Source organism: Ailuropoda melanoleuca, chromosome 6, assembly GCF_002007445.2.
Source record: "Ailuropoda melanoleuca isolate Jingjing chromosome 6, ASM200744v2, whole genome shotgun sequence".
Classification (NCBI taxonomy): domain Eukaryota; kingdom Metazoa; phylum Chordata; class Mammalia; order Carnivora; family Ursidae; genus Ailuropoda; species Ailuropoda melanoleuca.
Genome location: NC_048223.1, coordinates 129,642,226 through 129,665,634, shown reverse-complemented (window position 1 = coordinate 129,665,634; position 23,409 = coordinate 129,642,226). Strand labels below are relative to the sequence as shown.

The window sequence follows — 23,409 nt, the reverse complement described above, 5'->3', positions numbered from 1 at the left end:
CCGGGTGCGATCTGACATGGGCTTTGTTCCAGCTCCTCACTGTGGACCCCAGGCACCGAGTGTCCAGCCTGCAAGACATGCAGGCGGCCCCGTCACTGGCTGGTGTGCTGTGGCAGGACTTGAGTGAGAAGAAGGTGGCGCCGGGCTTCGTGCCCAACGTAAGCCTGGCGGGCTGGGGGGTGGTGGCTCCGGGTGGGCATGGGCCGACCGGCAGGCAGGACTCAGCTTCCTGCCCCCCCACAGAAAGGCCGCCTTCACTGCGACCCCACCTTCGAGCTGGAGGAGATGATCCTGGAGTCTAGGCCCCTGCACAAGAAGAAAAAGCGGCTGGCCAAGAACAGGTCCCGGGACAGCAGCAGGGACAGCTCGCAGTCGGTGAGTTGGGGCCGCCCCCGACCTGAGCCCCGCGCGTCCCTCTCCTGCGCAGGTGGGCTCCTCCTGCTTCTGGCTGTGCTGCTCCAGGGCCCCCGGGGTCCCATATTCTCCCTGTTTGTGTCCCTTCTTATACGGACACCCTAAGCCCAGACGACCCTGTCCTAACCTGACTGTGTCACATACCAGGGAGCTGGAGGGTAGGATGTCACTCTGGGGGGGATACAGCGTAACCCACAGAAACCCCTCTCCTGCCCCAGGTCACGCGGCTTCTCCCAGGAGGGTGGGGGTGCTCCTGGGGAGCTCGCACTGTGAGCGTGGGACCAACCCTGCACCTGTCCCCCGGTACAGCTGGTCCTCACAGAAGCACCTGGGGGTGCAGGTGTGGATGGCAGGGGTCACAGCAGTGACCCCGTAAGCCATTGGTGCCCCCCAGCCCCTGGACCCGTCTGAGCCGGCAGAGGCCCCCAGCCCCAGTGCCACCTCCTCACACCTGCTCCCCGGCGCAGGGGTCAGGCGGGGGGGTGGGCGTCGGCCCCCCTCACGGGGCTGCAGGTTTGGGGGCATCCCAGGGGTGCCTGGATTCTGGGGAGCTGCGGTCCCTGGCTGCTGGTAGCGGCCCCTGGTGTGGGAAGCTGGCATTGCAGGTGTGGCCCCGCCCACTTCCCGTTGGGGCTGTTTTGCTGTGGTTGTGCGGTGAGGACACGGAGCCACACTCCTTTGTCCTGCTGTGATTGCTAAGAGTCCTGTGTGTGTCCTGAGACAAGGGCCTTAGAGGGTTGCAAGCGTTCTGTTCTGTGGGTTTTCTCTTTTCTTTGCGGGAGGTGTGGTTCGCGGCCGCGGACGGGGATGATGCGTGGAGTGGCCACTTCTGCTCTCGTTCCACCTCTTCCCTGAGAAGCCGCCGCCCGACCCAAGGCTGCTAATTCCCTTCTGTGTTTCCATCTAAGTGTCGTACGGTTTCTCCTCTGGGGTCCACTCTGAGTTCCTCTACGGAGAGTGTCAGGTCGGGGTCCAGCGCCGTTCTTTGGCACGTGGATGTGCTCATTCCAGTGCCGTCTGTTGAAAAGACCATTCTTTAAAAAAAAGAAAAAAAGAAAAAGAAAGAAAGAAAGAAAGAAAGAAAGAAAGACAGACCATTCTTTTCCCGTTGAATGGCTTGGTGTTGTTTTCAGACATTAATCAACTAAAAATAAGGGCTTATTTATGGACTCAGCGATCCTATCCCTGGATCTGTCCATCTTCCTCGTGCCGGCCCGCGCTGTCCTGATGACTGTAGCTTTGCAGTCAGTTTTGAGATCAGGACCCCGAGTCCTGCACTTTGTTCTCTTTCAAGATCGCTTGGCTGCTCTGGGTCCCTTGCATTTTCAGCGAATTCCGAGAGGTTTGGGAAGTGCATCTGAGCTGCTCAGTGGGTCTGTTCTTGGCTGGAAGGGGAGCCTGGTCTCGCAGGGCCCGTCACTCCCCACTGTGGGTGACAGCTGGGGTCTGAGGCTGTCAGTGTCAGCGTTGCTCATGAAGGCCCCACAGACGTCTGCCTGGAGACGAGGTTCCTCCGAAGGGTTTGTTCAGGAAATATGACTGGGGCTGTTGGATGTCAGAGTCCCGTGGGCAGTGGCTTCAGCCTGACCCTGCAGAGACCCTGGCGTGTCAGCCGCATTCCGAGGACGCCGGCTTTCATCTCCCACCCCCCACAGCCATCAGCTACGGGGCAGGAGGGACATACGTTTCTGTGGCCTTCACCTGTGCGTGTGTGTGCTGGCCAAGGGCCGAATGGTGCAAGTGTGGCTGTTGGAAGGAGGGCGCCCCAGAGCAGGACAGGCGCACAGACACAGCGCACGGCTTCCTGCAGACTCACGCCATGCAGCCGGGGAGGAGGGGGTCCTCTGTGCACCCCATGGTGCGTGTGGCCCACCTGGTGCCACCCGCTCCCACCGTGCCCTGGGTAGTTCTGGAACCAGTCCTCAGGCTTCCTGGGAAAACCGAGATGAGCACAGTTAGCGGGATGGACCTGGCCTCTCCTTGTCCTCCAGGTCCCTTCATGTACCTTCCCACCCTCAGCTGCCCCTCTGGGGGTCTGTGCGTCTGCGGTTCCCCTCCCGGTGTGACGCGGACCCTCGCCCGAGAGCTCGGAGCCCCTGGTCCCACTGTGTCTCCAGCAGGAGTGCGTTCACTCCAGTGTGTTCACTCTGTATTATCAGCAGGAAGTCAGGCAAGGCTGAGACACATTCTTGGTGCAGGAGCCCTGTCTCCTCCCGATGGTGGAGGCCGGTCACCCGGCCAGGGTGGTGGCCCCTCTGGGGAGGCCATGGTGGCCAGGCAGCGACTGGAAAGGAGAGAGCTGCACACGCCGAGTGCTGGCCTCGAGTCTTCACTGGGCGCTGACCCACTGGTGTGAGGAGCTTCTGGGCGGGGGTGCCCGGAGCCCATGCAGGGCTGGGCACAGTTCACCTGATCCCCCCACCAGGGACACGTGTGGACGAGGACATGTGGGGGACGTGCCGCTTCCCGCTCCTGTCATCTAGTTACCATTGCACCAGCAGCATGCTGCAGGACCGCGAACGTCCAGACGAGCAAGAAGGCTCTTTCCAGCTCCATCCTGATGGGGCGGGGGGGTAAGCGCAGCCTTGGGCCAAGACCATGGGAGTGCCACCATCCACCTCGGGTGACTGCGACTGCCTTGTCCCTCCTGTGGGGGGCACGGAGAGGACGCCTCTGTCAACCCGGTGGCTGCGTGCCACACCCCAGACCTATGTGTGACCTGTGCCGGCAAGGACTCCGCCTCTGGCTCAGCCCCTGCACCTGGAGCTGCCGCGGGGTTACGTGTGCTGTGACCCCACCATCCACGTGCGTGTGCCTTCTGCTCTTGCACCCTTGATCTCACCGTGTGCGTGCGTCTGAGCACTCGCTGTTCAGCTCTCTGACCCCTGGGAGCACTGTCTGTGACCTGTCGGACCTCACTAGATCCCAGGGCTCGAGGTGCCCTGCTCATCACTGTGACCTCGCTGCCTGTGACCATGGTTACTCCCACCTGGTTCGGTCTGGCATGCCATCATCACCATGGACGCCAGGGAGCTCGGTTCTAGAAAACAGGCAGTGCTGAGCTGCTCCATGGTGCCGTGACCCTCACCAGCTCATTCCTTAGTGCCTTGCTGAAAGGAATGTCCTTTGGGGCCTCCAGGAGAACATGGTCACCTGAGGGGTCCTTGGTTCTTGAATCTTGAGTCTGTCGACCCATTTCAGCTGCCCACTTCTCTTGAGACCGAGGCCCCCTCAACATTCTTCCCAGGCTGTTCTGGAATCTTCACTAGGCCATCATGTCTTCCAAGTTTCCAGGAGCCACCCTGCAGCGTATTAGACCCCACTCCAGGGGTCTCGCCAGGGAATGAGCTCCTGGTCATGGGAGGACGCCTCATGCGACCACACAGCCCACACCCCGCCCTCCCACAGCCCTCCAGGCGCTCACCCAGCCTGTCCTCCTGCAGCAGGGAGCACCTTTCTGACCTAAGCAGGTCCTGCACCAGCCGTGCTGCTGGTGACCAGTACTGTTCAGAGGCAGACCTGGGGGAGCAGCTCTGTGCTGCCTGCAGGAGCCCAAAGAGGTGCTGCTGTCCTGTGGGGGGAGGGCTGGAAGGTGCGGGCACATCGTGGGGCTAATGTGCCCACCTGTGTCCATTCAGAGGCCCTCCCAGGTTCCGGGGTCCAGCTCCCTCCTTCTGACGGCTTTGGCTTTGGTTCAGGGAGGGGAAGGAGTGAAGCCAGTGTGGTTTCTGGCCAAGTTGTGTCCTGCAGACACTGTCTCCACATCAGCAGCCACCCTGGGGCAGGAACTTCCGTTCTGGGCATCCTCTGGTCACTAGCGAAGGGTCACGTGGGAGACGCACACCCCCAGATGCTCTGGCTGCCTGGACAGAGTTTGTCTGGCAGCCCAAAGGCCGGTCTCCAAAGAAAGCCACAGGTGCAGGCCACAGGAGGAGACTTGGGGTGGGAGGCAGGCTCAGGAACCCACCTGAGGGGATGTGAGGGAACCTCAGAGCGTCCACTACACTCAATGATATGTTTTTCTGACTAACAGGAGAATGACTACCTTCAGGACTGCCTTGATGCGATCCAGCAAGACTTTGTGATTTTTAACAGAGAAAAGTGAGTGTGTGTTGGGGTGGGGGCAGCTGGGGACGGAGAGGAGTTTGAGGCTCTCTGGGCCACATGAGTCCTGAGCCCCAGCAGCCATGAGGCATCAGGGGGCCTGGGAAGTGGACACCCACCCTCCTGGGGCATCGGGGCAGCAGCCCTGGGGGCAGAGGGTGGGAGGCCGCAGTTCGGGCTTGTGCGGAGGCTCTTTGGGAACTTTCACTTCTAAATGGGGGCCTAATGGTCAGAATCTCCTGGGCAGACACTTGGTGCACCGCCTGGACGGGCCGATGGCTCATGACCCTGCAGTCACGTGGACTGTTACCCCTCATGCATTCCATAAACCCTTACTGAGTGCCAGGGACCATGGGGCAAGAAGATACAAGCCACAAACTGCTACCACACCTGCTGCAGGGGAGGGAGGAAGCGAGCGTGGTGGGCCCAGGAAAGGAGTGGCAAGGTGACGCATGGAGGGCTTCCTGAAGGAGGCAGCTCTGAGTTCTGTTCTGCCTCAGTGACCAGGACGATGTGTGGGCACTGGTTTAAGGCACCGGCTTCCATCCTGGAGGTCGGAGGCCTGAGTTAGAACAGACTCAGTCAAACTCTCCGCAAAGCTTTGTTCCAAAATGTCCGACCCGCAGGACTTGCACTTAAACTAGGCGGCCTCATCTTCTGGCTCACAGCCCCACTGCTCGAGCTGAGGCCTCAGTGGTCACACAGGGCGCTGCTGGGCATGAGGTCCAGCTGTGTTCCCGAGGGACCCATTGCCCAAGTCCTCGGACACGTTGGGGACTGGCCAGAAGCGCCCTGGGGCTGCTGGTGAGACTGCAGAGAGCCCCTCCTTGTGTTTCCCCACCAGGCTGAAGAGGAGCCAGGACGCCCTGAGCGAGCCCCTGTCTGCCCCCGAGGCCGCAGACACTGCGGAGGACCGGGAGAGGGCGAGCCCTGCGCTGCCCATGTGCGGTTCCATCTGCCCCTCCCGCCTCACCGAGAGTTAACGCCGGTTGCCTTGGAGACTCCGTCTGCCAGAAGGACAGGATGGACAGCGGGCAGAGGCCCCGCGTGGACGTTCCTGGCCAAGCAGCCCAGCTCTCCCAGCACAGACCCGGCTGGTGGCCCCGCTGCATCCTGGCCCTGATTTCCCCGGGACAGGCTGGCTCTTGGTGGCATAGGACAACCGGAGGCTGTCGGTGTGGCCGAGGGGTGGGCAAGGAGGCTGGGTGCCACCTCCCTGGTGGCTCCGTTCCCTGCGGTTGTGGCGGGAGGCCCGTGGTTTCTCCTGGTGGCCCCGTGACCGGCTCCCAGCAGTCACAGAGGTTCTAGCATCCCCAGCTGTATATAGCCCTGGGCACCGGCCCCACTGTCCGCAACTGGACAGCGTGTGCTGGCTCCCCGGGGCCACTCGGCCTCGTACATCCGGGGGGAGGCGAGGAGTGTTTTTATGGAGATACTTCTCCTGTGTTTCTGTAGATTTCTCACCTCTGAGCATCACGACGTAAGAGCTGCTCGGTGTCCGTGTTGTGTGTTGCGTGCCCGCAGCTGCGGGGTGCAGGTCTGTCCACGGGTCGGGCGGGGGCGCCCTGGGGCGGGGCGGAGCCTGCCGGGGAACTGGAACCAGCACCAGCACCACATCGTGTGAGGAGGAGCTGGCTGGGCCGGGCAGTGAGACACGCAGCCCCACGTGCTCCCGCAGAGGACACAGGGCTCCGGTCACCAGTGGGAAGCCAGGTGGGCGGCTGCAGGTTGCCTGTGGGGGAGTACCAACCCCCAGTGGAGGTTTTAGGTGGGGACTTGGTGATGTCAGAGACCGGAGCAGGGGAAGAGGTTTAGGGTTTTGTAAAAATACGTAGATCTTGGGCACCCAGGTGGCTCAGTTGGTTAAGTGTCTGACTCGATATCAGCTCAGGTCTCAATCTCACGGTCTTCAGTTCAAGCCTGTTTCCTGCGTTGGCGGCAGGGATGTGGGTGTGGCCTGGCTCCGTGATCATCTGTCTCACCAGGAGATGGACACGGGACCCAGCAGAGCCCCAGAAATCTGGCCGTGAACACAGGGACCACCAGCTTGGGCCTTCTTCAGGGGTACCCCTGGGCCATGGCAGCTTCACCAGAAGCCCAGAGTCGAGGGTGGGGCTGTTTGTGTCCCCCCTGGGGGACACAGCTGGTCACCATTGGGGATGGACGCCGGCACAGGTGCTGGAGTGCCTGGCAGTGTGAGGTGTGGGGGACCATCCCTGACCCGTCCAGCTCGTCTTCCCAGTGACCATTAACACTCTGCTTCTAGGGCGAAGACACCCTTCTGGAAACATCCCACACCTGGGGGTCAGAACTGGGACCATTTCTACAAAGCAGGAGAGGCCAGGCCAGCCCAGCAGTTCCTTCTCCTGGGTCAAAACCCTGGGGGGAGCACAGGCCTCAGGCTAGGGCCACACCCTCCTGGCCCATCTGGTCGGAATGTGGGTGCAGGTCCAGCCCAACCCTCTCCCTCGGAGCACCTGGCCGTGGGTCCCGCCAGCATCCCTCTGTCTGGCTGTGTTTGGCCAGTAGGCCTGGATTTGGGCGTGGTTCCCAGGCCATTTCCTTGAGAGGAAGAGCCAACCCTGCCCCTTCCCTGCCCAGAGGTGGAGCAGAGCTATCCCTGGGGATGGCCGGAGCTGTCCCTGGGGCCGGCTGTGCAGCCAGCACAAATGTTCCCAAGGGCCCCGCGCATAAAGTGCTGGTGGGAAGATGAATCAGGGCTCCACACGCCAGCAGCTTCTAACCCAGACGCTTTAATTGACCCGATGCCCGTGGGACAGGGGCGCAGGCCACTGTCCGGGCTGCGGGTGGCATGCAGCTTCCTGGCTACAGTGTCTTCAGTGCACAGAACTGCCGCTCTGATCAACTACTCAGTGCACACTTCGTAGTAAAAGGACAGCATCTCAGCTAAAGGGTCCTAACATTCCCCTGGAGACAGGCAACTACGTGGGTGGGAGTTTGGTCCTTGGCAACGTGGACAAACGAGGCCACCTTCACTACGTTCCTGATGGGTCCCTGAAGTCACAGCAGCTCTGGGGCAGGGGGCCAGCTCCCGGGGCGCTCCCCCCAACACCAAGGCGGACAGGGAGAGGCACCGGCGGGAGGCCTGGGGCTTTGCGGGGCAGTGATCCACAACAGGGAGAGGCGAGCAAACGCCCCAAACCTGCAGCCTGGCTGCTGTCCGTGCTTTTGCGAGGCCCCGGGGTTCTCATGGGCCTGGCTGGGCGGCACCCCCGCCTTCGTGAAGCACCTGGCTGTCCTCCAGGGCCACCACCTCCTGCATCCTCAACATGGCAGTGAAACCCCCTCCTTGCCCGGGCTCCTCGTACAGGACTTGGGACGCTACATGGGGAGTTTCCGGGGTGGGGGGGGGAAGGTGAGGCCAAGCACCTTTCAGGTAAGTTCAACAAAGAGCTATGTGAGGGGGGCGGTCCCCACCAGCCGCTGCCCTGTGGGACAGCACCACCTCGCTGGGCCCCAAGGGGACTCCTAGGACAGCGAGGTGATGTTGGAACGCCCGCCGGGGGGCGCCATGATCTTCTGAGCTGTGCGTCGGGCAATGTGGTCATCAGCCTGAGACCCTGCAGCAGAAGAGTCGGGCGTGAGCGCAGGGGCGTGGATGCACCCGCAACGACCACGGCCGTGGCCGCCGTGCCCCCATGCAGCCCGGTGCAAGGACGAGGTGACCCGGCCGATGGGCACCCAAGGAAGTGGGTACCAAGGCCAGGGACCAGGCCTGCTCATTCCATGGGTCTCAGCCCCGTGACTGGTGAAGGCTGCCCCTAGCTTTTAAGACAACCCTGGCTTTCCAGGGGGACCTGCTCAGGCCCTATGTGTCCAGGAGGCGAGCAGGGACTCTGTCACCCGAGAGGGAGGGTCTGGCTTTGGTTCACAGGGAGGACCTGGGGCCCAGGGCGTGTGCAGGGACCCGCCACACAGCGTGCCAGGACCCCGATCAGAGGCCCAAGCGGAGGCCAGTGCACCAGGCCACCTAAGCCCTCCAAAGTGTCCCCACGTGTCCTGATGGGCTCAAAGACCCTTCCTTATGCGCCTCACATGCAACCCTGAGGCTGGAGAGTTTTTTTTGTTTTGTTTTTGAAAATGTCACGGGTTGCCTGTGGAGAACCTGTGAGCAGAGACTCCCAGTGAGAGGGTGGGCTCAGGGTTGGCTGGTGGGGAGGCAATGGTCGTGGGATGGAAGGCCTCCCGCGCTCAGTCCTGGGCTCAGAGTGACAGCCCTTTCCTCAGCACGGCCGATGCGAGGTGAGGGTTAGTGCGGCCACACTGGGGCAGACACGGGGCAGGACAGGATTTCCCCACGGGTCCACTCCTTGGGAGGGCGGGCCCCCAGTCGCCACCCTGCCTGGTCTGCGGGTGGTTGTGGATGGAGTCTGCGGCTTTGCTGAGCTCGCCCACCGACAGGCTGAGCCCTGGTACCTGGGACCCCGGGGGTCCTCGTGCCCCTGACGGTGCCCCAGCAGAGCCCCCCTCCAGCTCCACTCACCAGACAGGCTGAACCCCGACCGGTGCAGGTTGCGCACGGGTGGGACCGAGATCTTCCCCGGGCAGGACGCACGGACCTGGGCACTGCCCCCTGGCTTGGCGGGCACCATCACCTCGTGGACGGGCCCATCGTAGAGGCCTCGCGGCACCCCGTGGATCTCTGCCAGCTGCAGGGTCGAGGGGCTGGGTGTGAGGGGGCTGAGGCTGCTCCGCTCCACGGGCCCCCTCAGCCGGGCTCCAGAACCCCAGGGCTCCCCGCCCATGGAGGTGTTCCTCCCGTGTCCACCTGCACACTTGCACGCACACACTTCCCTGCTACGTGCACATGGCTCCTCCTGCCCCCGCGGCTGGACGGCAGTGCCCTGGGCTGGAGGACACCAGGCAGTCGGGCAGCCGTGAGCAGGCAGCCTCTTCTGGGAACGGGACCAGCCCTGACAGCCCCTGGCTCCTCCGTACCCGCGGTTCTGTGGCCCCAGCAGAGGCCCCACTCCAGCCTCCAGAAGGCCCTGGGTCTCCCTGAAAATGGCCCCAAGGCCAGAGCCTTTTCCCAGCAGCCACTGGACAAACGGCCGTGGACCGAAGCAAAACTGCCCTGTACGCTTGTTTCCTGTGGGCGCCTCCCCCGCGATTCGTGTTTAGACTCAGGACGATGGCCAGCCCGGGGGTCACCACAGGGTGGCAGCTAGGGAGGAGTGGGCAACTGTGGGGCCTCGAGTCCCAAGGACCTGGGTCTGAGTCCACACTCCCCGTCACCCCGGGTGAGGGCCTGGGGGCCCGCCACCTCTCCGAGGGTCTCCGTGGGGCTGGGTCTGCAGCAGGCACCTATCAGGGCGTCCATGAGTGCCCCGGGCCCCCACTCTGGGCGGGAGGGGAGCGGGGAGGCCCGGCCTTTTGGCCTGGACTCTACACCTCGGCCGGCTGGGCAGCGTTCTCACGGCCCCTCCTGGGGGAGCAGTTGCGCGGCCCTCACAGCCTGAGACGGCAGCGTCCCTGCGAGTTAGAGCGCACTCCACTGTCCTTCCTCCCCGAAGGAGGCCATCACCCGGCTCCCGGCCCACCCCGGAGGCTGCCCTCCTCCCTCGGGGTTCAGACGACAGCCTTCCGCAAAACTGGGTAAAGCCCACCTGTACGTACTGTGCGTGTGCGGGCCACCAACGCGTGCCGTGCGTGTGCGCGCGCCGCTACTACGGGCCGTGCGGGGCCCGGACAAACGCCTGGGCCCCTCGACAGACGCAGTGGGCGGCTCAGCAGAGGCTTGTGGGAAAGTACGCACAGCTTCTTAGCTCATAAAAGCGGTTGCGGAAACTGCGCGTTGGCCGTATTTACGCGCGTGTGCACGAGGACGCGCACGGGGAGCCCGGGCTGCCTCTGCTGCGGTGTAGGCAGGTGTCCTGGGGCCCCGGCCCCTATGTTTGTAGTAAAGCCCCGAGTAAGAACCCGCCCACCGCGCGGCCCCGACGCCCCGACGCCCACCGGGCAGGGCCCACCCGGGGAGAAACCTCGCCCACTCCACGCCTCCCGCGCCTGGCTCGGGCCTCACCCGGTTGCGCGCCTTTATCCGCTTGTAGACGAAGTCGGGGAACGTCTTCCGAGGGATGAAGCGGCCGGCCCCGGGGCTGACGAGCAGGTTCCCGTCCTCCAGCACAACCCTGCCCTGACTGACGACCACCGTGGGGGCTCCTCGGCACTCGAGGCCTTCAAAAATGTTGTACTCCACGTTCTGGGGAGACAGGGAGGGTCCAGCACCCGGCGCTGTGGCCCCCTTACCCTTGGCGCTGCGGCCGACCAGCATTCTCGGAGGCCGGCGCGCCCCTCTAGGACCTCGGACAAGAAGCGGTCCCCTCGGCAGGCCCGGAGTTCAGAAGGAACTGACCACAGCGTGCTGTGCCAGCCCCCGAACCCCGTTCTCGGGACAGAGGGTTCGCGATGAGCCGCTAACCGGGCTGAGTCTGGGAGGATGGGGCGGGTGCGGTGCGCCTCCCAAGGGCTTCCCGGGCCGGACCCTGACCTAGGGACCAGGCTTCTCTTACCAGGTTGTGGCTCTTGGCAGAAATGATTTTTGTGGCCCTGGGGTTCCAAATAACCAGGTCAGCGTCGGAGCCCACAGCCACTCGCCCCTTCCTTGGGTACACGTTGAAGATTTTGGCTGCGTTTGTACTGGTCACAGCCACAAACTCGTTCTCATCCATCTTCCCTGAGGCCTGGGAAGCAAGACAGCCAAGCTGGGGGGGGGCAGTCCAGGCTTCTGTGTGGACAGTGGCCCCCGTCCCCTAGGCAGTGAGTGGCGTCGAGACCATGCACCCAGGGTGCCCCGGCCTGCAAACCCATGGGTCCCTCTTCAGGCTGTGCAGGAACGCTGTACTCGCAGTGTGAGTCAATCAATGAAGTTTTGACAATGTCTGTGTCCCCTGAAGGATGGGACAGTCCCCCCCGGGTGACTGGGTGCCTGGGGAAGCAGGGTGGTGAAGGAGGCCTGGGGTCAGGGCCTCCGCCCAGGGGAGGGGTCAGGGCTGGAGTTTGGGGGTGCCGGCAGTCTGAGGAAATCTCAGGTATTCTGGGGAGACTACTAGCAGTGCAGAGTGTAATTCCATGGCAGACAGGGACCGCACTCTCCCAGATGCTTTCTGCAGGTGACATGAATCGGGGAAGGCCTGGCCACCCCACAGAGCCAGGGGTCCCCTCCAGGGAGACCAGAACCGAATGTCTGCGGATGGCAGGGCTGGGGGCGGCAACACCCCAGGGAGCCCACACGCCCGGCCTGCTCTTCACATGGAGCGTTTAGTGACTAAGTGGCCTCCCTTTCTGACCAACAGCATGGAGCATGGCCCGCGGCCCCCACTCCACTCACCACACATTTCTCCCAGACCACAGACATGCGCTCCTCGATGCCGTTTGTGCCCTCAGGGATGAGTGTGAAGTTGTCCTTGCCGACAGCCTTTTGGGCAGTGGTGAAGGTGCAGTGGGCACTGCCGGTCACCTGCAGGTCCCCACTGAGAAAAGTCGGGGTCAGGGGAGCCCACGGTGGCCTGATTTTCCTGAGCCAGCAAAGGCCACCGTCGGCTCTGTCCCCCTCCCCGTCCAGCACAGCCCACAGGGGCTGGAGAGTGTCCGGAAGAGCTGGGCAGAGCGGCTGCCCCATGTAGGGCACAGGAGGGCCAGGGCAGACCAGTGTGGGGCCTCAGCCCTGGGATGTCCCAGGGTCTGTGCAGAAGCCGGAGCTCCGGCAGGCTGAGGTCCTGGGGGATGTGGAGCTCGTAGGCTGCTCTGGGGCCACCCTGGAGCAGCTCCCTACCTGGACAGCAGGGAGGTGAGGTGGTCTGCAGTGCTGGGGTCCGGGTTGATGGGGGGCGATGTGACGAAGGCCGCGGCCTTTGCCCAGTTCTTGCTCCAGTAGTGCGAGCCACTGGTGCCCAGGCTGGCAGTGATGGGTTCCCCAAACACGACCACCCCTGCAGCGAGACCCGTGAGAGGCACCCTAACAGGCCTGCGTGCCCCCCCCCCCAGGACCTGGGCAGGGTGGGGAGCCTGGCGCTGTGCTGCTGATATCCCCCAGCTGTCCCTCAATTTCCCGACACTGGACGGCTTCCCATGCGGGGGGTCTGTCTGGACCCGCTCCCCCACACCGCCTGCTGGGGCGTCAGGCCTGCTGGAGAAGCAGCCAGGCCACAGCTGCGGTGAGACATGATCAACTCTGCCCCCCCCCCCGCCTGCCTGAGGCCTGTCTCCGCGGACCCTGGTTCTTCTCTGTGCACCCTGCCTCCTCCAGCTGTGGGGTGCGCTGTGGGCAGACCCCGGCCCGCAGGCTGTGCACCCCAGCAAACAGTGATGTGGGGCTCCCGGTGGGGGCCGTGGGGACAAAGTTCCATCACACACAGAGGGGCTGTCACCCATGCACACGCCACACGCACAGAGACAACACTTGTGTGCGTGCATGACACACACACATCACACGCACAGAGACAGCACACGCGTGCATGCACACCATGCACACGTGTCCAGTTCTGTCACTTTAGGCAAACGGCCAACAGGCCTCTTGCTCCAAGGCCCCTGGTGAGCAGCTGCTACCCCGACCAGACAAGAGACTGGGCCCCCCTGGAAGAGGGACTTCGCGCCTGCCTCTGCCATGTGCCACGGACATGGTGCCCCTGGCTGGAGACCCCCCCCCACCAGGAGGCCAGGCAGGGCAGCTGCTGCTTGCCCAGCCTGTCTGCTCTGAGCCTCAGTGTAGCCAGCTGAGCACCTGGTCCTGAGAATGTGACCCCTGACCCCCAGAGAGATCCCCCCACAAGTGTGTGGGGACCAGGGCCTGGCACTCACCCCTGCGCTTGGCTTGGGCGACCACGTCGGCCGCACCCTTGCTCATCACTTTGGTGACGTACAGGGGGCAGTTGGCCTGCTTGGCGACAGTGACAGCGCGGTACACAGCCTCGGCCTCCACCTGGGGACAGGGGGTGCTCAGGCCGGGCTAGGGCACTGGGGCCTCCTCTGGACCATCAACCCACGGATCCTGGGCGCAGAGGGGGCACCGTGTGTGACTAAGGACCCCGCCTGTGGCTCAGTGCCCAGGATCTGGGTTGAGCCACGAAGTACCCAGAGCCCGTCCTTGACGCCTTCTTGGTCTTTGGTAAAGACCTTAGGGCCACCAGTGGTCATGGGGGGATATAAGCCCAGTGGGGGGAGGGCCCGTTGATTCACACCTCCCACAGGGGAACAGGGGAGTCACAGCCCTGCCCCGCCATGGGGTCAGGGTCTGCCCCCGTGCAGAGGCAGTCTGGGGTGCAGTCAGGGTTGGGGTGGCTCTCAGCAGGCAAACTCCTACCTCCTCGGGGCGGCTGAGCACGTGGCCCTCAGGGCCGGTGATGCCGAGCTCCAGCAATCGCTTCTGCTCCTAAATAAACCGACGGAAAAACCCGCTCCAGCCCAGGTGCAGCCAGAGCCCTGCAGAGCCTCTGTCCGGGTGTGATGCCCAGACCCCCCTCCCGCCCCGAGATGAGCCCTGCCCCCATCTCACGTGAGCCCTGAACCCCAGATGAGCCCTGCCCCCATCTCACGTGAGCCCTGCCTCCCAATCTCATGTGAGCCCTGAACCCCAGATGAACCCTGCTCCCCCACATCTCACGTGAACTCTGTCCCCCATCTCAGGTGAGCCCTGCCCCCATCTCACGTGAGCCCTGAACCCCAGATGAACCCTGCTCCCCCACATCTCACATGAGCCCTGCCTCCCAATCTCACGTGAGCCCTGCCCCCGAGATGAGCCCTGCCCCCATCTCACGTGAGCCCTGAACCCCAGATGGGCCCTGCTCCCCCACATCTCACATGAGCTCTGCTCCCAAGATGAGCCTGCCCCCTGACTGTCACATGAACCCCGCTCCCCTAAACTGAGCCCTGGGCCGCCAGGTCCCCCATCAGAATGGAGGAGGAGGGTGGGACTGGGGAGGAGTGACCCCAGCTCCCTAAGTTACAGATGAGGTCAGGGGCTTGGAGAGGGCACCCTGCCTGCCACACTGGTTCCACCAGGGGCACGCCCAGGGGTGTGCTGGGGGCTCTGCCGTGGGGGTGGACGGACAGCATCTCCCCCAAGCTTGCCCGTGAAGCTCTGTGCCTGGGCGGCCTCTTGCATAAATGAGGATGTGGATGCCAAGCTTTGCCATGGAGAATGCGGAAGAAGCAGAATCCCGTGGACCCAATAACGAGACTCCCCAACATCGGTGGGGTGTCTCCCTGGCACGCTCTGCCCACCTGCCTGTGTACTGAGCTGGACTCAGAACATTCTAACCATGCACCGGGCCGGCCTCGGCCCAGACAGGCACGCGCAGCACGCGATGCCCTCATGGTGGGGCAGGTGGACGAGTTATCTGCGAACCCCACGTGCCCCTCCCCAGGTGTCACCACCTCTGAGCTTGGGATGGGGCTGAGCCCGACCCTCCAGGAAGCTTCTCTGTGGGTCTGGAATGTCAGGGAAGTGTGCTGCTGTGTGGCCCTGTGAGGAGCCCCCAAACCTCCCAGGTACCCCACGGCACCTGCACCTGGGGGCGCCCACCCCACAGCCCAGGGCCCGAGGGGCAGGCGTGGGAATAGCACCTGTGCTCCGTGGTCAGAAGGACCACAGGTCCAGCTTCCGGGGGGGCCTCAGTCCACAGGGGCAGAAGGCACTGGGAAACCCCATCTCAGTCCCCCCAAAAGCAACATTCTGGCTCTGGGGAACTTGTGATAAGAAGTGTGACGATCATGGAAAAACCCGTGTTGGCCAAAACCCCCCAGGCTACCCCAACTCCCTGCTTGCTCGACCTCGGACTCTGGGCAACCTACTTACCAGATATGTTCACTATTCCCTCCCTCGGGGTTTGTGGGATGAAGTGCTCCCATCTGAGTGTCTAGGAGCCACCCTGCCCCGCACCGACCCCCGCCAGCCCGCAGGCAGCCCGCCTGGCACCTCCTCCACGATATCCCCGTTCTCTGCGTGCACTTGCGCCAGGGCGCCCAGGTCCCGGACGGTGCTGAAGATCTCGTACATCTGGGAAGAGAGCGCCCAAGGTGCGTGGGGCTGCGTCCAGGTCCCGCGGGCAGCCCGAAACACCTGCTGTGCCCTCCTCTTGACACCTGCCCTCACCTGGCCGTCCGTGCACTGGCACCTGTCCTTGTACGCCATGAAGACCAGGAAAGAGTTCACACCTGGAGGAGAGGCACGAGGGGATTGGACACGCAGCTGTTGTCGGTCAGATGCCTGGGAGCCTCCGCTGCCCCCCGATCTCCTTCCACGGGTGCCTGGTCCTAACTAACGCGTCAACGCCGCTATGAAACTCTATGCTTCAGAATTTTTGATTAAAAGAGATTAAGCCTTGTTTATCAACTGGCTTGTACCAGCACAGGCAGCATAGACAACCGAGGGTTTGAAAGCGTTCTGCTCCTAGTAAGACCCTCAGACCCAAGGGGAATGTGTAGTCCCTGTCCTTCACCCAGGGCAGGAGACGAGGGGACTGGGACAGCTAAGGACAATTACAGGACACGTCCCTCAGATGCGGAGGCAGGTGACCTTCTCGTCTGGATCCTCTGCAAGTAGAAGAGACCTTCAATTTGTCCGACTTCTCCCCAACTCCCAACCACCCGCCCACCCTGGGGTCAGACGGATGCAGAACCCAGCCTGGCCAGGGGCCCCGGGGGAAGCGCCCCTTCTGAGCCAGGACCAGGGAAGCCCAGACCCCCATGCCAACCTCGGGAGATGCCCTTACCTTTGTCCTTGACCAGGGCCTCCAGCTCCTCCCTGATGCTCTCGTGCCATCGGGGGATGTCCACGTGCAGGGAGTAGTCGCAGCAGGCCCCGCTGTCTGCGCACTCCCGCCACTGCTCGTAGGCTGCCAGTAGGCTCACACCCGTGTCGGGAAACACATGGTCCACTGTGGGGGGCGGTGCGGTCAGCCGAGCCCCGCTCTGGCCACTGGGAACCACCCTGGTCTCCAGGGGAGACTGGTTTCATGTCCCCGAGAGATCAGGAAGTGCACCAGGAAGCAGTGGAGAGGCCACGGGCCCCTTACGTGGCGCTGGTGCTGCTATGAACATGCCCATCGGCCCCACATCCCCCAGCCTTTCTCTGAGCAGAGAGAGGCCGGATTCAAGCCCCCCCCCCACTCCCTGAGGGACACGTTCACCCCAAGGAGCACCAGTGGCAGTTAAGGGCCTAAACCTCCCACACAGGTGTCTACCAGAGTGGGGCACACCTGGAGGGCCCGTGGAGCGCAAGGTGGCGTGGGGCAGGTGTGGGCGCTGTCCATGGTGCTGGACCTGGCCAGCCTGCCCGTTGCAGCAGCGTGGGGCTGGTTTCCAGGACTGGTCCCCTTGGCTTGCGCCTCACTGACTACTCACACCTCCAACAGCGCCACCCCACCCCTGGGGAGACCGGGAGCACATGGCGGCTGCGCTGTCACTTCCCCCACCCAGCCTCGGGTCCAAGGGCCAAACCCTGCTCACTGCGTCTCCCGAGTGCAGGGAAAGAGCTCAGAGTAAGGGTGGCCGATAAGAAGGCACACCCACCCAAGGGTTACTGGTCAACGCAGTGCCTTCTTCCAGTGCACCCCTCATGGGGCCCCCCTGCTTCCCACCACTCAGATCCCAAGCCCAGGGCCCCGTGGCAGTGTGTGCCACCCCACCCTGCGGTCCCTCTGCAGCTCCAGGCAGGGGCTGGCAGGCTAAGGAAGACACGCAGCTCGACAGAGCCCAGCCTCGTGCCTGCAGCATCTGTCCATCCTCACGGTGACACCTCACAGCTTGTCCAATGCCTTGGCACTGGCACGGGCAGGTGAAAACCATGAAGGTCTCCTGGCTGGCCTTGGCCACCAGTGACAAGCATGAGCCGTGGCTGAAAATGGCCAGTCCCCGTAGTCAAACTAAAACATGGATCACTGTTGGCTTTCTTTGCCTTGTGGTTGAGTAAACCAAACCAACCCCCGATTCTGGCAATGGCTAAATACCACTTGTGAAGTGGCCCAGAGTCCTCAGAGCGGCCTTTCTGGTGGCAGCAGTGACAGCGTGCACCGTGCACCAGGCATGGCAGAGCAACCTGCGTGCACCAGCTCACCCTCACAACCTTCTATGGGGGGTCTTCCCCCTCCTCCCGCTCAGCCTAGCAGAGTGTGACTTCTGAAAGTTAGCTGAGTTCCTGGCCAAACAGCCAGAACACAGAGCAGCCAGGGCTCAACTAGGTGTGTCAGGCCAGGGGTTAACCACGGCAGGTGCTGCGCCCGCACCGCGGAGCTGATGGCGTTCAAGGCCACGAGAGGAGGAGCTGGGTCTCGTCCTGGCTCTGAGCTCACCACAGGCAAGCCAACGCACCGCGCAAGCTGTCAGGTGGGGCTTGTCTGACGAGCTCCCACGGTGCACGAGCTGCCGTCCAGCACAGAGCCAGCACTAAACAAAGGGCGACTATCTCTGCCAGTGTGTTTCTAAAAACACAGCCTCTTTCTTGACATGGGCAGGAACTTGGCGCAAATCGAGCTTCAGAGGCGTGGGGCTCAGGAGCAAACACGTCTGTTTCAGACTACACGACCCCTCCACGTGCGTAAGGCATTTTGGTTTGAAAATCTAATCCTTGGCCAGCTGCCAGCTTCCCAGGAAATAATAAATTCCTGGGCACACATCCATTTGCTCCCATGGAAACCCCAGGAGCGTTCCAGAGCTGGCCAAGGCAAACGGGGATAACAAAGGAGTACGCAAGGATTTCCTAGATTGAAAGGTAATAAAGGGAAACAGATCCCAAGAAATGCCCTATTGTAAGGCTCTTCCCACAACACACAAGCTTGGACAGTGGAGCAAGGTGTGGGTTGGGTGCCCTGCACACCTGGAGACACTCACAGATCATGGTAGTCCCTCCCGCGAGGGCAGCCTTGGTCCCCTGGTAGAAGTCATCTGCTGGGGTCATGCCCAGGATGGGCATCTGCAGCCTCGTGTGGACGTCAATGCCGCCTGGCAGGACCAGCAGGCCATGAGCATCAATGGTTTTGATGCCTCCAGGGACAATGAGGTTTTCTCCAATTTGTCTGAAAGCAACACAGATTTGGCTGGTTATAAAGAGCCTGGATCAGAGCACGAACGGTGAAGCAGGGAAGCATCTGCTTGGGCTCCTGGAGGAAAAGGGCAACACGGCCAAGACTTCAGTGGCCTGGCCCCTGGAGACCATCAGCGAGCACGACAGCCCCGCCAGGGCCTCGAGACGGTCACACGGAGGATCCATCCTGGCCCACGAGACTGCCCTTACGACGTCTGTTGGCTTTCCACGTGCCGCCCTGCTGACCGGTGGCTGGAGCCACGTGCTGACACAAGCAGAGAAGCCAACAGGTGTGGTCATTAAGTGCCTACTGAGTACTTCATCGGAATCCCGAATCGTCCTCGAGCTGCGCTAACACAAATTAATACTCTGCTTCCTGAGACCTTGCCGCTAACTGGCGAGATCTGTCGTCACTCAGGCCGGGGCTAGAGCTGGGTTTTGGAAAAGAAAAAAAAAAAAAGAGAGAGAAAGAAAAGAAAGAAAGGAAGGAAGGAAAGAAAGAAAGAAGGAAATAAATAAATAAATAAATTTAGGTGGATTTCACCCAAAAGTAAAGTTGTGGATAATCTACGATCAGTGTGTACGCATGTGATCTGTGAAGATACCTGAAGCAGAAACTCACTTTATCAAACCGTCTTCCACATACAGATCGGCGTAAAAGGACTGGTCATCGTTGACGATCTTCCCACCTTTGATCAAAAGGCGGTCGCTCTGTTGGAAACAAATGAAAGATGGGTAAGTTTTCTCCAAACCCAGCTCCTCAGCGTCGTCCCCGTGACTTCGTACCCCGGGATTATGCTTGAACACCTTGGGCACGATGTGTACGCACAGAAGTGGACACAGAAGCCTGCGGTGTCCGCCACCCCCTGAGGATGGAGCAGGGGTGCCCGGGGCCGGGGCAGCTCCGCGGCGGCTCCCACAGGCCCCAAGCAGGTCCCACACCTGCAGAGCAGGCAGTGTGGGCTCGCCAAAGGCACAGCGACCGCGGGGGCCGACGCGGGTGAACGTGTAGCAATGAAATGCGTTACATTTAAATAGCTATCACCTAATTCATGGAGCTCATGCTGAGGTCAGAGGGGGACAAAGTCACATGATCCCACCCTGACCTGGAGCATTGGCCCCCCTCGTCCGCCCAAACAGAGGCGGCTCCTGGATGGCAGCTGGGCTCTGGTTCATACCAGAATGGTGTGGCCTATCGTGGTGCCAAATGTGGAGGTTAGAGCAGCGCCCTAGCAGGCAGGGTCCCTACCCCAGGGGGGACTGCTTCCCAGTGCAGGGAGACAGCCAAGGATGAGAAATCGCACAAGGCCATCGCAGACACACCAAGAACACGGAGCTTGGTGTCACAGTGTGATGGGAGAGGAGGCAGGGCTGCTTCAGGCACAGAGAAGGGACTACTGGAGGGGCTGGCTGGAAATGAAGTGGCCAGGGGCAGTGTTCCAGGCCAGGGAACAGCCCATGCAAAGGCCCTGAGGCACGAATGAGCTTGAGTTGATACCTGAAACAAGAGGAAACTGGGGCTGGAACCTTCTGAGGGAAGGGGTGAGGGGCTGAGAGCCTGGTGCAGGTGGGACATACTGGGCTTGGGGTGTCAGTGGGCCCCACGGTGGGGGGGGTGCCAAAGCAGGGGTTTGAACACGGTCTGGTGGATCACATTGGCTCAGTGTAAAAAGTAAAATGTGTTGTTCAAGGATGGAAATGGGGCTGTAGCCTGCGGCAGCCTGCTCAGGTGAGATGGGGGGTCCTCGGGCCGTAGCCCGCTGCAGCCTGCGCAGGTGAGATGGGGGGTCCTCGGGCCGTAGCCCACTGCGTCTGAGCCTGCGCAGGTGGGGGGGGGGCTCAGGGCAGAATCCTGGGGCCAAGAAGAGATGGGGTCCTAGAGGCTGGGAGTTGGGCAAGCAGGAGCTGCTGATGGAGAGGCTACGAGGGTGAAGGGCCAGGAAAACACTGGGGTGACCACAGGCTGCGGTGCTGCCTGGAGGTATCCCGGATGGGTGACCAAAGGGCCAGTAAGCGAGGCCAGCTGTTGGTGGGTCACCCCCGTAGCACGGAGATGTGGCACTAGCTGGGGTTAATCCAGTGCTCCGCGGCCATAAACCCACTTCTAGGAACCCCACCAAATGGTAGGGAAGGAGTGGAGAGGGGCAGAAAGCGTGTCATGCGTGGAACATTGCACGGTTGTCAGGGGTGACGATCTGACTTCAGGAAAGAATTTTGGGGAAAAACATGGAAAATGAGCAGAGACACGGAGCGCACAACACTGTGGTGAGAACCCAGCTCCGCAGCCCTTCTTCTCTCAGCCGGTTTGAGCCTCCACACTCCCCAGGCAGGAACCTGACCAGGCAGGAGCATCAGGTGGCCCTCACAGGGAGGTCTGGCCCCTTCCCTGCAGCTTCCAAGCGTCCACCCAGAGGCCAGCCCAGGGCCGCAGCCTGAGGCCGACGGCTCTTCACACACCATCAGCCCGATGCCACGGAGCGAAGCTGTGCAGTGCGAAGAGCAAGAAGCCCACGAGATGCCGAAAGGACGTGGGAGCCTGACTGCATTTTGCTCTGCTCTTCTTGATATCCGTGCGGACCGCGTCCTCAGGACCCTCCTCACTAGTAAAAGCACCACCACTGTCCACACAACAGCTGACGACATGCCACAGGCCGAAGGCAGCGCCCAGTGGAAGGACTCATCCTCCAGTGAGCCCAAGGAAACCCAGGAAGGGGAAGGCTTTGGGCAGGAGAGTCTGTGTGTCCCCCGCTGTCCCCCAGATAGGAAGACTTGTGGTCACTACACTTCTACCCTCCTCCCCTTTCAGGCACCTGAACTCAGACTTTGGAACCTGGGTTTGGAACCAAGAGGGAAATGCAGCTGGGACGCAGTGCCATGTCCATGAGGACGAGGGTGAAAGTTCCCCTAAACAAGATGCCTTGGGCCTGTGCCGCCCGACACGAACCCTGTACGGGCCACTTGGCAGGCTTCCCACATCGGCGGAACCCTGAGCCAGTCTGGAGGCAGGATCCCCTTCTCTACGGGAAGGACAGGGGCTCCTTCCTCTCTAAGCATCTCTCAGGAAGTGAACCCGGCAATCCCACCGCCCTCCAGCTGAGGTCAAATCCAGAGTCAGCTGTCCGGGTCTCAGACCCCCCGGCGCCCCCTGCCCCCGTCCAGCTGGCGCCAGGGAGCTTCCCTCCCTCTTTCCCTCGGCCAGGCTCCTGGCCTCCTGGAAGGGGCGGCTTTGTCTCCCGGCAGCGCGGGGTGGGCCGTCTGACCTCCCGCACCCCTACATGTGGTTGGGAGGGGGTGTCTCTCCTTCCGAGAGCTGGGGCTGCCAGGGTGCTGGCTCAGCCACGACCAGTGAGCGCTCGCCTCCCCTGGGGTCTCCGCGGGGGCTGAGTCGCTTTGTCTCGGACAAAGAGCTCCCAGCACGGCGGAGGCGCGGTCCGGAGCTAGCCAGTCGCTCCACGCAGGGAACAGCATCTGCGCCCCGAGGCCTGGCCGGCGGTGCCAACAAAAGGCCCCGTCACCGAGTTCGCCCGCCTCGGCGCCCGTCCTCCGCGGGGAGCGAGGCACCTCTGTGCTTTGGGGAGCAGGCCTCTCCGGGCCCCGCGCCCTCCCCGGGCGCAGAGGAGGTCCCGGGACGCTGGCATGGCCCGGGACCTGTGCGTCCGGCTCAGGAAAGGGGTCGGGGAGGCGCTCGCGGAAACCCTGGCCGCCGGCGGCGCGGCAAGGCACCAGGCGGGCAGGGCCAGCGCCGGGGCAGAAGCACGTACGGGAGCTAGACCCGTAGGGCAGAGCGTGAGGCGCGGAGCCGGGACGGTTCAGCCCGGGCGGTGGGCAGGGGGCGTGGGGTAAAGTGGGGCCGGGTGCGGGGCTCACCGTGATCCGGGGGATGCTCTTCTTGCCCTGGAAGGACATTCTGCTCCTCCGGCCGGCGCGGCCGCCTCCTTCGGCCCGCGCGGCCTAGCTCAAGCGGAGAAAGCCTGGGGGTCCCGGGCGGGGCCGCGCAGAGCCCAGGCGTGTACGTGGGGGCGCAGGGCGTCCGAGTGCGAGCACGCCAGGCCGCACGGCTCCCGTTCCGAGCCCCGCCCCCGGGCCCTCCCCTCCCCCGGCCCGCCGCTGCTCCTTTGCATTCAAGCCCCGCCCCAGCCGTGCTCCGTACCCACCAGCTCCCCGTCCCTGCCCGTGAGGTGGCCACGGACCGAATCTCTGTGCCCCAGGCCCAACGCGGACCTGCGGATGCATGCTGCGTGGGGTGGGGGAGAGGGCTGCGACAGGTCCTGGCCGCTGTGTGTGCGGAGTTGCACTCCAGGGAGGAGGATGGAGAGGTCCTGCAAAGTCCTGCCTGGCCTCGCCCTCACCCCCCTCCCACCCCGAGCGGCCGGGGACCACTGTCAGCTCCCTGGTGACCCGAAGCACCCAAGGCCAAGGGGACTGAAACTAATCTCAAGTTCAGGCCCAGGCGCTGCGGAAGCCGGACTCCTTGCGGGACGGTGCCTCTGGCCAAAGCCTGGCTCCTCTGATCTATGGCCCGGGCCTGGATCGGAACACAGGGCTGTGTGCCGGCTCTGGGACCCGGCCGTGAACACACCTCCGCAAGGCTGCTCTCCGGCCGCCCGCGCGGAGCTCGGGGAGAAGGGGACAAGTTGGGGAGATACAGACAGAGAGAGAAGCGGACAGCGAGAGAAAGAGACAGCTACCCAGCGCCCCTGCCGGACCAGAGAACCAGAACCAAGGCAGAAGAGGCCGAAAGCGCGGCTGGGGCTGAGGGGCCACGCAGGACAGCTCAGTCCAGGGCACAGACGCGGCTAGTCAGGAAGAGGGAGACCCTCACGCCCCCTCGGAGAGCCTGGGGATTTGGA

The 23,409-nt window shown here is 62.9% G+C and overlaps 2 protein-coding genes across 4 annotated transcripts in view; one reads left to right on the top strand and one right to left on the bottom strand.

The window, feature by feature from the left end:
* Positions 1-6,025, top strand: part of STK32C (serine/threonine kinase 32C) — a 63,520-nt gene extending 57,495 nt beyond the window's left edge. For 2 of the 3 annotated variants that reach the window (XM_034663464.1, XM_034663465.1), the window contains exons 9-12: positions 33-158; positions 244-375; positions 4,448-4,515; positions 5,363-6,025. In XM_034663464.1, coding sequence (XP_034519355.1) covers positions 33-158; positions 244-375; positions 4,448-4,515; positions 5,363-5,501 — 465 coding nt within the window. In that variant the 3' untranslated portion in view covers positions 5,502-6,025. Of the gene's footprint in view, positions 1-32; positions 159-243; positions 376-2,839; positions 2,988-4,447; positions 4,516-5,362 lie in introns of those variants that run through there. The other variant, XM_019795947.2, reaches the window with a different exon arrangement.
* Positions 6,026-6,959: 934 nt separating this feature from the next.
* On the bottom strand, positions 6,960-22,655 carry DPYSL4 (dihydropyrimidinase like 4). Its single transcript, XM_002915801.4, has 14 exons — positions 22,427-22,655; positions 19,182-19,270; positions 18,367-18,551; positions 16,251-16,415; positions 15,632-15,693; positions 15,455-15,535; positions 13,841-13,909; positions 13,339-13,459; positions 12,314-12,470; positions 11,870-12,011; positions 11,052-11,222; positions 10,562-10,741; positions 9,023-9,188; positions 6,960-8,099 (listed from the first exon to the last, which is right to left on the bottom strand). Exons 1-14 carry the CDS (start codon positions 22,463-22,465, stop codon positions 8,008-8,010), a joined length of 1,719 nt encoding a protein of 572 aa, XP_002915847.1. The 5' UTR covers positions 22,466-22,655; the 3' UTR covers positions 6,960-8,007.
* Positions 22,656-23,409: the final 754 nt, after the last annotated feature.

Excerpts from the sequence above, each read along its gene's own strand:
- DPYSL4 (XM_002915801.4), bottom strand. The coding sequence starts at position 22,465 with ATGTCCTTCCAGGGCAAGAAGAGCATCCCCCGGATCACG. Across the intron at positions 13,910-15,454 it reads ACGGGGATATCGTGGAGGAG|GAGCAGAAGCGATTGCTGGA; the intron begins GTGCCAGGCGGG and ends CGGTTTATTTAG. Across the intron at positions 9,189-10,561 it reads GGATAAAGGCGCGCAACCGG|CTGGCAGAGATCCACGGGGT; the intron begins GTGAGGCCCGAG and ends TCGACCCTGCAG.